The 15,001-nt window shown below is 30.9% G+C and overlaps 1 protein-coding gene across 8 annotated transcripts in view; it reads right to left on the bottom strand.

Moving 5' to 3' along the window:
• Positions 1-15,001, bottom strand: part of PRKACB (protein kinase cAMP-activated catalytic subunit beta) — a 170,662-nt gene that overhangs the window by 43,723 nt on the left and 111,938 nt on the right. For all 8 annotated transcript variants that reach the window (XM_033225410.1, XM_033225407.1, XM_033225408.1 and 5 more), the window contains 4 exons: positions 11,710-11,771; positions 8,666-8,794; positions 6,870-6,968; positions 5,806-5,888 (listed from right to left, as the gene is read on the bottom strand). In XM_033225410.1, the coding sequence (XP_033081301.1) occupies positions 5,806-5,888; positions 6,870-6,968; positions 8,666-8,794; positions 11,710-11,771 (373 nt within the window). The remainder of the gene's footprint in view (positions 1-5,805; positions 5,889-6,869; positions 6,969-8,665; positions 8,795-11,709; positions 11,772-15,001) is intronic.

Raw genomic sequence — 15,001 nt, 5'->3', positions numbered from 1 at the left:
TAGATTTCCTGGTCAGAGAGTTTTATATTGGCTTCTGATAAATTTCTTAAGGTCATGAAGATACAAACCCAGACTAAAACAAAAGGATCTTTGTATAATAAATAAGATTAATTTAATATTATTGATTTAATAAACATCTGTATATTCTGAGTTATTGATAGAAAAGTCATGTATCTAACTTAAAGTTCTTATTTAGGTAAACATTTGATATTAACAGGCTATAAAATTGGCTAATAAAAATAACTTAAAATAATGACTGCCTAATATCTCAATTTTCATAGGTAATCCAGGCATAATTAATAAAAATGAATAAATTAGATGTAAATTAAATAAACATTTATAAATAAACTATTCATGTAAATTTAAAGTCTTACAGTTATGTTATATTAAACTAAATAATAAGATACTTTTTAGATGTCTGGGCCATATCAAAATAAGATTAAAAACTAAAACAAATTACTAAATAAATACAAACCCCTTGCTGGGTTTTTAAATTTTATAAAAAGTTTAAGTATATTGAGGTATAGTAGGCAAAATATGAATGTAAGAAAAAATCATGTTGTATGAAAAGTATATTAGGTGGTAAATATTTTTCCTAAAGTAAAATGATTGTCTGTTCCAAAAACAGAGGAAGAAGAAAAGGAAAATTATAAGATTAATACTGGGGGATTGGAAAAATGAAAGGATGGGCCATATGAAAGAAATTTTATGTGTAAATCGTTAGGGAAAGAAATTGGAAAGGAAAATTGTTTACATGTTTTTCTAAAAATTAATGATTGGTGTCAAGGACCAGAGTCTGGCTCTCTATATTTAAAACAACAAAGCTTTCTTGAAGTATTGATCTACTCTCAATAATACTGCAAAAGGTTGTGATTTTTAATTATTTTATTTTATTTTTTTTTGAGACGGAGTCTTGCTCTGTCGCCGGGGCTGGAGTGCAGTGGCCGGATCTCAGCTCACTGCAAGCTCCGCCTCCCGGGTTCATGCCATTCTCCTGCCTCAGCCTCCCCAGTAGCTGGGACTACAGGCTCCCGCCACCTCGCCCGGCTAGTTTTTTTGTATTTTTTTTAGTAGAGACGGGGTTTCACAGTGTTCGCCAGGATGGTCTCGATCTCCTGACCTTGTGATCTGCCCGTCTCGGCCTCCCAAAGTGCTGGGATTACAGGCTTGAGCCACCGCGCCCGGCCGATTTTTAATTATAAAATCGTTTCTTTGACAGCCATCTTCCCAAGTGCAGTTTCTATTTCTGCCACATTTCTTCCTGAGATCTAATTAATTTCCCTAGTTTTAGGTTTGAAATGCTGTCCTCTTCATTGAAAATAGTAATTCCATTTCTTGAGGTAAAGTTTTCCTTTTGAAATTTATATTTCAGAAGTTCGACTTTTGCTGTATCACACTACATTGATTTGAAGGTCATACATCCCCTTCTTTTTCTTGAAAAGGTATGTATATCTTTTTGCTTGGCTGGGGTGATAACTCTCTCCTTCAACCTTTTTCCTTAACTCCTAGAACTTTTTTTTTTTTTTTTTTTTTCAGTTTGAACTCTGTTATGGCCTGATGCTGAAATGTTTATCTGAAAGGCCTGGAAAAGCAATGTTTTCTTCCAGTATAATTTGAATCTATATTCTTGGCTCTTCTTGATATGTTTGTATTATTTCATGTAACCAGGAAATTTCTCATGCTGTTACTGACAACCATGTATTTCCCTGCTCAAGATAGTCTTCTTCTTGTTCATATTTTTCTATAATACAATGTACACTCTTAACCCTGGACACGTTCTTCCTGTTTCTGATTAAATTCAAGTACTCAATCAACTTTCAGGTGATTGATAATTTCTTTAATGGAAAGCTCTAAATGGGAAAAAGAAATACGAAAAAATGAGCATACTGCAGAAGATTTTTCTTTATCATTTTGGTAATTTGTCTAAAAAACTAGATTTTATATTTTATCAAGATAATATCCTATGTTGTCTTTATCAGGTTTTTCATTACTCAGAAAAACTGAGTTTATTATTTTAAAATAATAAAAGTTTTTACGTTCATATAACTTTCTGTACTATATCTGGTGTCTTTTGATTATCACTCTAAATAAATGAATGACTAAATTAAATTAAATAAATGACTATTACTTTACAGTGACCTGTTACTCTGTTTTGACCAAGTGTTTTGAGTCTTTAAAGACGTTTAACAAACTTCCCAAAAATCAAATCCTAAATTAAGTGTTCTTAATCTAGAATTAGCTTTGGGATTTTCCAGCTGGGCCCTTGGAAAACATTCGAAGACATAGAGCTCATCTTGCAGACATATTAAACAATTAGATTTATTTTTAAATTATAAAAGAGACATTGTATAAATGATGTGATACTAGATCTTTTAGTTGCATTTATGGCTATGTTGTTCATATGAATGTTTTAAAAATTATATAAATTCATAGAAATTAATGTTATTCATAATTCTGGTTATTGCCTTAAAATGCTAGATATAATAGAAATAACTAAGTTTACTTGTTAATTGTAAACTTTCATCAGAATTTTACCCATGGCTATTCTAGATTGTTGTCATCCAGAGTTATTATTTTGAATTCTCAAAATTATTTACAATTAGATTCATAGAAAAGACCCCAACAAGTACTCTTAAATACAGGTTTTTAATAGCTTTAAGATCACCAGACTAAATAAAAATTTCCAGAACCCTAATAAAAAAAGATGAGTACATGAAAATACTAATAAAGATCAAGCAGAACAAAAATTACATGAACTTAAATAATTGATGAAAAATAATGTTTTCATAACTTTCATTTAAAACATTGTTAGTTCTTAAATATTTTGGTTTCCAGGTTTAAAAAAATTTATCTCTTAAGCTATTTATAATTTATAGCAATTTGGTAAAGTATATTTTTGTAAAAAAAAAGATAAAAGCATTTGTTTTTTTTTTTCTCCTTATTAATTCAAAAATTGGTTGTAAGTACTTTTATGGGAATATGACTATTTGCATAAGTCTGTAAAAATCTGCTCTCTCTTTATAGCAGAATACAATGGAAAACACTGATTATATTACTAAGGCTCTAACTGAACTGTCATATTTTAAAAGTGCATAAAAGGCCTGACTTCAAGGATTTCTCAGCATTACAATAAGTAAATAAAAACTGTTACTTCCTGGCAGGACCAGGAACCTTAAGACTGTAAGTAAAATCTAAGACTGCCTTGGTTCGGCTTCCTTGCCTCAAGAGGTTTTTAAATCCAAGATTCCTATGTAATCAATGTAGAGAAAAAAGTTGTTTCTAAAGAATAACTTAATATACCCGTTATTAGACTTTAAGTCTGTACATTACTTTTGAGTTTTGTTATCTACTTATGGACTAGACAAGGTCCTCAATTCTTCTAGGTTACTCCAATCGAACTTTCTTCCATAAAATTGTTAAAATGAGAACCACTCTGTTCCTGAAGCCCTGTAAGCTGAAACTATATAAATTTTAAGAAACAAGTCTCATGCCTGATGTATGGGCCACAAAGTAAGTTCATCAAACTGCCCAAAGTCATAGCCAGAGACGTTTAAACTGTAAACAAGGCCAAAAAAATTGATGTTTTCCATGGTGTGAACAGCTTTTCTCAAGACACTGGACCAAGACTCCATATTGTAGTGAAATTCTTACCCCTCTTAATGCCTGTCTTTTACACTTAACCAAATAATATTGTAATTTAAAAATCACAATCAGTAACTGTTATAGGTACTGGTGAGACCTGCTATAGCCATTGACAAAACCCGACTTAAGAAATTATTTCAGTTCATCTAGTCCACAACATTGACAATATCCTTAACACAATTTTTTGTTTAATTTTGCTGGTGGTCCCTCTTGCAAAGTCTGGCATTCTCCGCTTTAGTTCAACTCAGTCATAAAATGTTAGTCAATGGCTATAGTAGATCTTAACAGTTTCCCCTGGTCCTTTGATTTGTTTAGTTTTTTGCCCTTAGGCCCGGGCTTTAGTTCAAAAGCACTGCACAAATAAATTTTACTATACTGTTAATTTTTTTGTACTATCATTTGTAAGCTTTGTTCTTAGTGCCTATCTAATCTTTGTAAAGGCAGCTGTCCCAACAGAATAACATTAACCCAACACTTAAAGATGATTGCTAATACCTATGGAAGTGATAAGAAGGAATTCGATGCTGGACTCCAGACAAAAATCTACTTTGAGAAAAATTTTCCTTCTGGCCTCTTGATTACTTGAATGTGGCCCAGGTCCCTACATAGAACCCCACAATACCTTCTCTCGTATGTGTGACAGAGACAACTAGAACAAGTTCATCCCAGCACCAAGGAATAATTAAGCCTAACTTCAAGATGGTTGATAAGCAATGCTTTCAGAGAAAGATCTTGATCAAAAGGGGAAAATGTGAAAGCTGATTACACAAATTAGTCATTCTCATCATACCCAAATAAATCAGAGTTGAGGGGCCAAGGGAATAAAGCACTCAGGGCACACAGCACCTGCTCCAAGAATTAAGGCCAGGTGTGGTAGCTCACACCTGTAATCCCAGCACTTTGGGAGGTCAAGGAGGGTGGATCACTTGAGATCAGGAGTTCAAGACCAGCCTGGCCAACATGGTGAAACCCTGTCTCTAACAAAAATACGAAAATTAGCTGGATGTGGTGGCGGGCACCTCTAGTTCCAGCTACTCGGGTGACTGCGGCAAGAGAATCACTGGAACCCAGGAGGCAGAGGTTGCAGTAAGTCAAAATGGCATGGCTGTACTCCAGCCTGGGCAACAGAGGGAGACTGTCTCAGAAAAAAAAAAAAAAAAAAGAATTAAATTTTCCACAAGCCTAGCTGCTGAAACTGCCCATTGTAACCTGAAACCAGTTTTCTCTAACAGCTACTGAGACAATCTACTGCAATTCTTAGCCGAGTTGGACCCCCCACCGTCACTCACCAATCAGAGCTTGCCAGCTCCCCAAAACTTAACTAGTGCTAGTAAACTTTGTTTCAAAACAAATAAATATAAAATTTATTTTTATAAAACCTCCAACCTTTTCTTTGTTTTGTAGACACATCAGACCACCTAGTCTGTGTATATGCCTCAAACTGCAATTCTTGCTTCCTCAATAAAATGTTGAATTTAGAGATTTGTCTCTACATTTTTGACTTCAACATACTATATTGAATGAAGCTGTATCTGTTTTTTATTTTAGCTTTATTCTATTAGTGATTATTAATGAACAGTAGAAGCTTACAAACTATTACATACAGGTAAAACTATCAGATTCTATAACCTATTTTAATAACTGTGAGATCTTATTAGTCATAACCTGATGAGGTACAAACTCCTGTTAAATTATGTATGTATTTTAAAAACTAAACTTCGCAAGAACTTTAAGGAGAATTAAATTTGTGAAAAACAAACTTTTATAATCTTATTACCATAATACCATTATTATTATTTCTCTATATATTTATTTTCCATCTTCATTCTTAAAACAATCCTCTGTCCTGGAGTTGTATTATTAATATTTGTTTAATAAATGTTGATATTTTTAAATTCAATTAATTTTTGCATTTTCTGAAAACTCTTCAAGTAGTGGACCCTCACAATATCTACCAATAGTATAACATTTAAATTGGCTTTGAAGTCCTTTTATTTGAATTTTAAAACTTGTGTATGATGTGGCCTCTTTGTTTCCACCTAATGCTTCATATGGCCAAAATATTAATCGAACAAAATAAGTTTTTGATATTGGCATCAACTTAAAAATCTGGTTAAGCAACACAAGTCTATAAAGAATTGAAGAAGACAAAAGGATTGTTACCTGAACCTTCCAATTCTTCTTAGATGTGAAAACATTTCACCCCCAGGGACATATTCCATAACCATGTATAAATTAGAATTATCCTATGAACAAATAAAAAGGAAATACAATTATTCAGCTTAGGTCAAAATTATTTCAATATTATACCATGTTGAATTAGAAAAATTTAAAATCTTTCTGACAGATTAATAACTTTGAGAAATAAAGAATAAATGGAACATGCTCTAGTTTTTCTATACAGAGACACTGATATTTTTCCCCTCCTAGTTATTTTTGCCACAAATTAGTCTGGGACTTTTGCTCTTCCTTTTCTTGCAGAGAACATCTAGTTCTTGAACAATTAAACACTCAGGCAAATAAATAATGCTATAATATATGCAAAGGAATAACAAAGTTAAACAACAATTTGAAAAAGTTAATAAGAATATTTACACTATGTATAAAAGATTAATGGTTTTAATATTTTAAATACACAGGTCTTCATTTAATTTAAAGAATAAAGGAGAAAAAAGATTAAAATGTTTCATATGATTAAATATTGCAGAAAGATGCCAGTATCATTCCGAAGAGCTGAAAAGTGGCCAATTTAAATAATAACTCTTATACAATTTTTCAGACACTTAAATAATGGAACAAAAATTATTCAGCTTTGTATAAGTGAAAAGACTAGAACTCAAATTACTAAGTAAAAGAAGATGAGATAGTGGCAAAAAGGGCTTAATAAAAGTAGAAAATGTGTTGGGTATATGAATTTGCATAAGAATTGTTTAATAAGATATCCCTATGGTTTTTGATAAATTGGAGTAATTCTTTTTGTAATACCATCTCATGAAGAATTGCATGTATCACCTTTGAACAATTTCTCCAGGGAGAATCAAAACCTTTTCAAATGTTACCTAAGTTATAAGCACAATAGGATTTAATTACACAAACTCGAGAGGTATTTGTTTTGTTTATTTATATTCTTTAGGCTTATCATCTGGTTTAGAATCCTATTTATAGTTTCATCTTAAAAAAAGCATATTAGGTTGAAAGTATCTTATTTAGATATTACTAAAATTTACCTTAAAAGCATACTCCAGTCGAACAAGGAAAGGAAAATTCACTGCCTGTAATATTCTTTTCTCATTCAAAGTATGCTCTATTTGCTTCAGTTTAACAACCTGTAATTGAGAGATAAATATTTCTTAATGTATTTAAGTAAAATTAAAAAGTTATCATTTAAAAAATGTAATATACTTAGATAAGCAAAATTGTTAGAATTGGATACGGAAGAGAATAACAATTACCAACTATTAGGTTGGTGCTTAAGTAATTGTGGTTTTTGCCATTACTTTTAATAACAGGATTCAAATAAAAACCTAATAGAGGATTTAAAACCTGGTTTTAGTAAGATCAACTACAGTTTCAATTAAGAAGTGAGAGCTAAGTAGGAATAAGAAACAAACCCATAAGAAATTACTTTAAAAATTAGTTATGTCAATTATACTTAAATAAACATATATATATATAATTACTTAAAGTAATTTAAAAATTAATGTGAAAATACCAATGTCCTAATCACTCAAAGTCCTCTGTAAAAGCTGGCTCAAGTCTCTGCAATAACTAGATACTGACTTTAAATACTTCAGAAGATGAATAAGAAAATTAAGAATGAAGAGAAAGCCCATAATTGAAAAATAGTGAGTAAAAATGAACAATTTTCATTTTATAATATCTAAATAAATATAGGTATAAATTCTAAAAGTTTATTTTATATCACTATAGAAGAGGATGCACAAAATATTGGGAAAAAAACTACCTTCTTAACAAAAACTATCTTCGTATCCTAGGTCATTCAGACTTAGGCTTCCTCTAGATTTTTTATCCAATAGAAGGGGAAAGTAATTTATCTTGACTTCACAAAGACTGTAATTCTATTCCATATGTGATTCTATTTTGAATTTTAAAAATGGTGACCTTAGCAAGGCATATAAATAATTTTCTTGTATACGTGTAAATCATTAGAAGGTGGCATACTTTCTTGCTACAGTCTAATGGTCAATGTGAGGACAGTCACAGAAGTCAAGAAGTTAAACATAAATAAGAAAAGTAATTAAAGATAGCAGCCAGGTATTAATATATAAAATTAGGAGTATACTGATAATATTGAGCAAAAAAATTGAGTAGGAGTCAATCTGTGTTTTAATCTAGGCCTTCTATTTAACTAACTTTCTGACTCTGGAGATGCTTTCAAATCTTTGGGCCTAAGGTTTTCAAAATCTGTAACATGAAGTGGTTGGGTCACTACTGTACACATTTCAACTTCTGTAATAGTTAAAAAACAAATTAGTCCATAATTGTCACAATAAATTACAGTTGTCCATCAGTATCCCTGGGGGTTGGTTCCAGAACCTACAGCAGAAACCAAAATGCCCAGGTGCTCAAGTCCCTTATATAAAATGACAGAGGCTTTGCATAAAACCTATACACACTCTCCAGATACTTTAAATCATCTCTAGATTACTTATAATACCTGATATATTTTAAATTCTATGTAAAGGGTTGTTACACTGTATTGTTTAGGGAATAATAATAAGAAACAAAAGTCTGTACATGTTAGGTATAGATGTAATTTTTTTCCCAAATATCTTCAATCTGTGATTGGTTAAATCCATGGATGTGGAACCCATGGATATGGAAAGGCTGAATATATATTAACTATGCATCATATAGTTACAAAAAATAAGAACAAAAATTAAGTTTAATAATAGAATTATTTGAAGGTGTCAATGGTAAGTCATTATACTGAATCTGTTTAATAGTCTGGCTGATAAAACTAAAGTTTACACTGAAAGTAAATAACAACAAATACACTCACCTTCTGCTTATCTAAGATCTTCATGGCATAATACTGTTCAGTGGCTTTGTGTTTTACCAACATGACTCTTCCAAATGAACCTGTTCCAAGGGTTTTTTTCCTTTCAAAATCTTCAAGTCCGGCATTATTCTATATGTAAATATATAAATAAAACTTAAAATTCTCATAAAAACACTATGGGAATTATAAATGCTTTAATAATACATAATCATAATGGATAATCCCATTTATAACTATCCATTTAAAAGCAATACAAAAAGGCTGTTGAGATTCCAGTTTATCGATTCTATTTTTCCCTTTGAATAAGAAGGGATTTAATATCTGAGGATAGAATGTATTGGAAAACAGAGCATAATAGTAATAGGAGGAAATAAGAGCCTCAGCTGAAATATTAAAGATTATATTCTAATATGCATTCCTAGCACTGGACTTTAATCTTAGTACTGAACTTCCGATAAATGAGTTTCATATTTTAATAATTACAAACTGACCAGAGGCATACTGACAAAGAGTCATAGAAGCCATACAGACTTAATGCACTTGCAAATAACTGTAATGAATAGATAAACTGAGGGATCAGAGCTCTTTCACTAAAGTTACCTGTGAAGAAATCAGTCTTGCTTCATTTCTGTCTTTATATAAGCTTATAGAACAAGACAATAGCAGCATGAGAGAGCCTAGTGGCTTTCTCTCTTTATGTTATAAAACCACAGTATTATCTAAAACAAAAACAATAAGGAAAGAAGAATTCCTCATTCTACAAAGAACCAAAAGCCAGCATCCCAGAACAATAATCAGACTCTTTTTTTTTTCTTGAATAGATGTTTTGTTATAAGGAAACATCTTTGTTTGGCTTTGACTACAGCACAGAAGCAAATAATTGGAGGCATCAATCTATTAAATTTGTTCCTGCCACAACAAAATGAAAATTATTAGGAACAAATTATGTGTTAAACAGCAACAAGTAGTAATTGCTGACCCATTTGTTTAATAGGTTTCATTGCAAAGAACTCCATGAAAATATCAGAAAAATATTCTGAAGGCCCAGTATATAGTGTTTAGCTTGAGAAAAATGTGATGCAATATGATTCTTTATCCAGTGAGGAATCTGTATAGGTATTACAGTTCACTGTAGTTGGATTTTATCTGTATTTCAAATCAAACCTTGCCTTTTGAGACCCATTTTAGCTTCCTCTTGGATCATTACAGAGAGCAGGCAATTCTGTTTTACTTATAACTTGTTTTCATCATATTTTGATTTTGCAGCTTAAAATTTAAAATAATTTAAAGAAGTTATAAGATTTTTTATCAACACAAAAAGCCCTTATAATTCTGACTGAATTGATATTTAAGTTTAGGTTTTATCAACATAGGTGGATTAAAATGTTCACCATAGTCCCAACCAAATAATGAAAACAAATTTTATTAACAGACAACAGAATATGTGTTTCTTCTCTGTATGCTTTTTTCATTGCTTTTCTTTGTATTATAAAAATACGTTATCTTCCTTACCTCTCTTATTGTTTCATGTTACACAATGTCTAATATTTTGTAATCACAATGTTTAATCTTTGTGGCTATGTTTTAACTTATAGGTCATACTCTAAATCTTGGTAGTAATGGCATCTTTAAGAAACATTTACTTAGAATTCTTCAGTGAGAAAATACTTGAAATAAAAACTTTTGAGCTAGGAAGAAAAGACTTTCAAAATTTAATTTTTTTGGTTATAATATTTTTTGTTTTTCCATAAGTTATTGGGGTACAGGTGGTATTTGGTTACATGAGTAAGTTCTTTAATGATGATTTGTGAAATTTTGGTGCATCCATCACTTGAGCATTATACATTGCACCATATTTGTAGTCTTTTATCCCTTACCTCCCTCCCATTCTCCCCAAACCAAGTGCCAAAAGTCCATTATATCATTCTTATGCCTTTGTGTCCTCATGGCTTAGCTCCCACATAACAGTAAAAACATATGATATTTGGTTTTCCATTCCTGAGTTACTTCACTTAGAATAATAGTCTCCAATCTCATCTAGGTCACTGCAAATGTGTTAATTCATTCTTTTTTATGGCTGCATAGTATTCCATCATAGTTTCTTTATCCATTCGTTGATTGATGGGCATTTGGGTTGGTTCCACAATTTTGCATTGTGAATTGTGAATTGTGCTACTATAAGCATGCGTGTGCAAATATCTTTTTCAAATAATGACTTCTTTTTTTTTTTTTTTTTGGTCTTTATGTTCTCACTCATAAGTGGGAGTTGAACAATGAGAACACATGGACATGGAGGGGAACATCACACACTGGGGCCTGTTGTGGGGTGGGGGGTTAGGGGAGGGATAACATTAGGAGAAATACCTAATGTAGATGATGGGTTGAAGGATGCAGCAACCACCATGGCACGTTTATACCTATGTAACAAACCTGCATGTTCTGCACATGCATCCCAGAAATTGAAGTATAACAAAATTTAATTTACTATTAAAATTCATTCATTGTTTGTAACTCTAAAAATATTATTTTTATAAAGTATAGATGGCTTTTTATATACAGTTTTTAGATCCTAGTTAAGATCTAAAATGCTTAAATAATATAGAACATACCCCATCAAAATGATGATAAAAAAGATGATAAAAAAGATGCAGGGATGTTGTTGATAGCCAGACTTTATGATTGAGAATTTTAAACTGTACATAAGGACTCTTATTTTTTTAATTAATAAATTGTAAGTATGCTATCAAAGGCACAATTCAAAATTAATATATTTGAAAATATTAAGATTTTCTGGCAACTTGGAATCAGTATCAAATTTATAATTAGGTATTATACTGGAAATTAGTTCCTTCTGTAATTCAGGTATACATTAAGATATTAATTAATACATCAAAGTATAACTATGGCAAAATTCCCATTTTAAGCTTCTGTTTACTAATACCACATGAAAATTAAAATTTCTGAAGTAATACATTTCTTAGGCAAGAATCATGATTTTATTAACACAAGGTTTTTAATTGTAGAAAAATCTAAATATTCCTTACCTGAGTTGGATTCTCCCATTTTTTCAAAAAGTCTTCTTTGGCTTTGGCTAGAAACTCTTTCACTGAAAATATACATATAAAAACAAATTTATCTTGTAAGAATATTTACATTATGTATAAGAATATTTATATTGCATATATTTTCTTGCTTAAAAAAGACATGTCATCTATTGTGATAAAATGTATATTTATCACCATGATACATTAAAGAGCTATTTAGTATCTCTAAGAACCTTTTCAAATCTCTAAGATTCTCTAATATTGTTCTATAAGGAAACCACTTTGATAATTTCAAATGTCATAACAAAAATTCTGTTCCTGAAAACATAGCAGAAAGTAATGTAACAATGTCAGAAATTAATTTATGACAAAATAGTGACTGTAAAAAGGCCATCAGTGATATTAACAGAGCCTTTAGATACAAGAATTTAAAACATCTGGAGAACATTAATCTACTGATTTGTGGAATTTCAAAAATAGTTGATTTTGATAAAGAGTTGTTTTCAGGTGTAAGGATTTATGTTATGTATTAGATTTGTATTCTCTTTACTAATGGCAAAGGGAAAAAATAAAAGCACAGACTAGCACATAAAGGACACCAACAAAGACTTAAAAACAGAACAAAACATCAACAACAAAAAATCCAGTTTAACAATCTTATTCTAAATTTGCAGCATAAACTAAATGTCTGAATACTCAATTTAAAATGTAAACTAAAGTAGAGCAATTCAAAACCAAATGTTTATATATTGATTAATAATGTACGTATAAAACAGCCACGTTATTTTATAGAGCTATGGTTTGAAGTTTTAAATTTGTAAATTAAAGGATGAACCAGTTAAAAGTTTCCCCATTTTCAAAAGCTATCTTAGAAAACAACTTCAGGTGTTTAAAAACAAATAGGAAAAATATTCCAAAGAGATAAAAGAGCATTAACAAAATGTATTGTTGTTCATATCTTTAGGTATAAGAATAAAACCTGACTATACTAGTGAAGGGCTCACAGATACTTTAAGATTCCCAGTGATACAGTAGTATTGAAGTGAGATAGGTACCTATTTTAAAACATACTTTATTTTTCCTCCTTTATAAATGTCATACCAATGTCATACCTTTGGGAAAACACCGTTACTAACCAAAAAGGCTTTTGGCATTTTAAATGTTTTGAGATTTCAAAATGATGATGACAGGCACCAAGAGCAGACATTAGTTTTTAAGTAACATTAGAGTATGGATCTCTGAAGACATTATTTTAGTACTTTCTATAAACTATCCTTTGTATTTTACTGTAAAATACTCTCAGAATGCTTATTTTAGAAAAACTGAGAAAAATAATTTTTAAACTTAGAACTTTCCCATTGTAGGAAAATCTCATGCACTTAAACAATGAATCAAAGAATTTCACCTAATCATCCAAATATAATGTAATTCTTCCTGAGGGGTGGATTAAGGGTGGCAAATTTTTCTCTTTTCTTTTTATTACTTAAGACTGGATCTTGCTCTGTCACTCAGGCTGGAGGACAGTGGCATGATCACAGTCCACTAGAGCCTAGACTACTAGGCTCAAGCAATCCTTCTGCCTCAGCCTCCTGAGAAGCTGGGACTACAGATGTGCATCACCATGCCTGGTTAATTTTCTTATCTTTTGTAGAGACGAGGGTCTCACTGTGCTGCTCAGGCTTGTACTGAACTTTTGAGCTCAAGTGAACTTTCTGGCTCAGTCTCCCAAAGTGCTAGGATTACAGGTGTGAGTCACTGTGCCCGGCCAAATTGTTATTTTTTCTTGGAATTTAGGATAGTTCAAGTCATCCTTGCTTCTAAAAATTAAAGTGCTAGTTACAAAAGAAAAAGAGTAGTTTTATAGGTAAGATTTTCTTTTTTTCACATGGAGCAGACATATCTGCACATGGCATTCACTTGGACATGATGGCTATAAATTAAATTAAAAACAATTTATTGCAACATGCACTGTGGCATTTAAGAAAAAACAACTTGTGATTCCCAAAATATACCTCTTGTTTCTTCTGAAAAATATTTTTAGTTATCTTTTATTTATAGAACTTGCACATCAAGTTGCAATATAAACTCTCCAGATGCCTACATGAGTATAAATAATTGAGAGACAAAGAAAAGAGTCAGGGAAGGTAAAAAAACAACCTTAACATCCTGTTTCAGTTTCTCCTGTCACTTTATGCTAAGTGGATCTGGAGTTAAGAAAAAAGTAACTGATCAAAGGAAGGACTGACAGTATTTGTCAAAGATGGTAAGTTGAAAAAAATTTCTTTTCCCTGCCTGGTGATAAGCTAAAAGAAAAATTTCAGGTATTATTTAATTTTATTCACTAATAGAATATGCAAGAAATTCTTTAAAATATTCTCTGTACTCATCAATGTTCCTGAGTTTACTGTCAAATAATACTGTAGAGAGTAAGTAAACATTTTTATAAAGGTCTTATGTGAATATTATCAGAAATGAGTATTAATCAAATATATTACATTTTGTGAATTATTTCAACATATAAAGGGATTGTCTTTTTGAGTACATTAAAGGATGGGCACTAAGTATGATGTTATTAAATAGTTCCATGAGGAAAACCTGTTCCTGAAACATTTTTTCTCATATAACAATATCTACACATACGAAATCTCTAGTTTTTATGTGTACTATGTAGGTGTAAAGATGAACATAGTTAATCTTGTAAAAATATAAGTTAATCAAAATACATATCTTTTAATAACAAATCTACCAAAAATAAAATATTTCACAATATATTGGGTTATGTGTAACCCTAAAACAATAAGCAATCTAAAATCACATGTATTTGCTTTGAATTTTATTACATTTAGATATTGGTGGATGTAGCTTCTAAATGCTTTTCTCTTTTCTGGTAATTTAAATAATTTCTACCCACTGAAATAAAGGGTTGGCAGCTAATTAATAAAATAAGATGTGAGAGAGACAGCCAGATTCAAATACTGCTCTACATTCAACTCAGAATTCCCTATCAAGCATATAGTTTGAAGTTCTCAATTTTTTAGTTTATTTATTGTGTTCTAATATATAAGCCATATCTACATTTAACCATTAAAACTATTATGATGGTTTTGGAGCTTGGCACATCTGAGTTAGAACATTCGCTCTAATACTTCCTAACTGTGTGATCATAGGTACCTATCTCCAAAGCATCTAACAGTGATTAGTAACTCTTCTTAAGAAAAAAATACTTCGAAGAATGATTTTTCTGAAATACATTTTATTCTCTATCGGTAAATAATTGAACAAACTAGATGTT

The sequence above is a fragment of the Trachypithecus francoisi genome, unplaced genomic scaffold (genome assembly GCF_009764315.1).
Source record: "Trachypithecus francoisi isolate TF-2019V2 unplaced genomic scaffold, Tfra_2.0 Lachesis_group12, whole genome shotgun sequence".
NCBI lineage: Eukaryota > Metazoa > Chordata > Mammalia > Primates > Cercopithecidae > Trachypithecus > Trachypithecus francoisi.
Note: the sequence above shows the minus strand (reverse complement) of the source record. Positions and strands in the feature narration are given on the sequence as shown.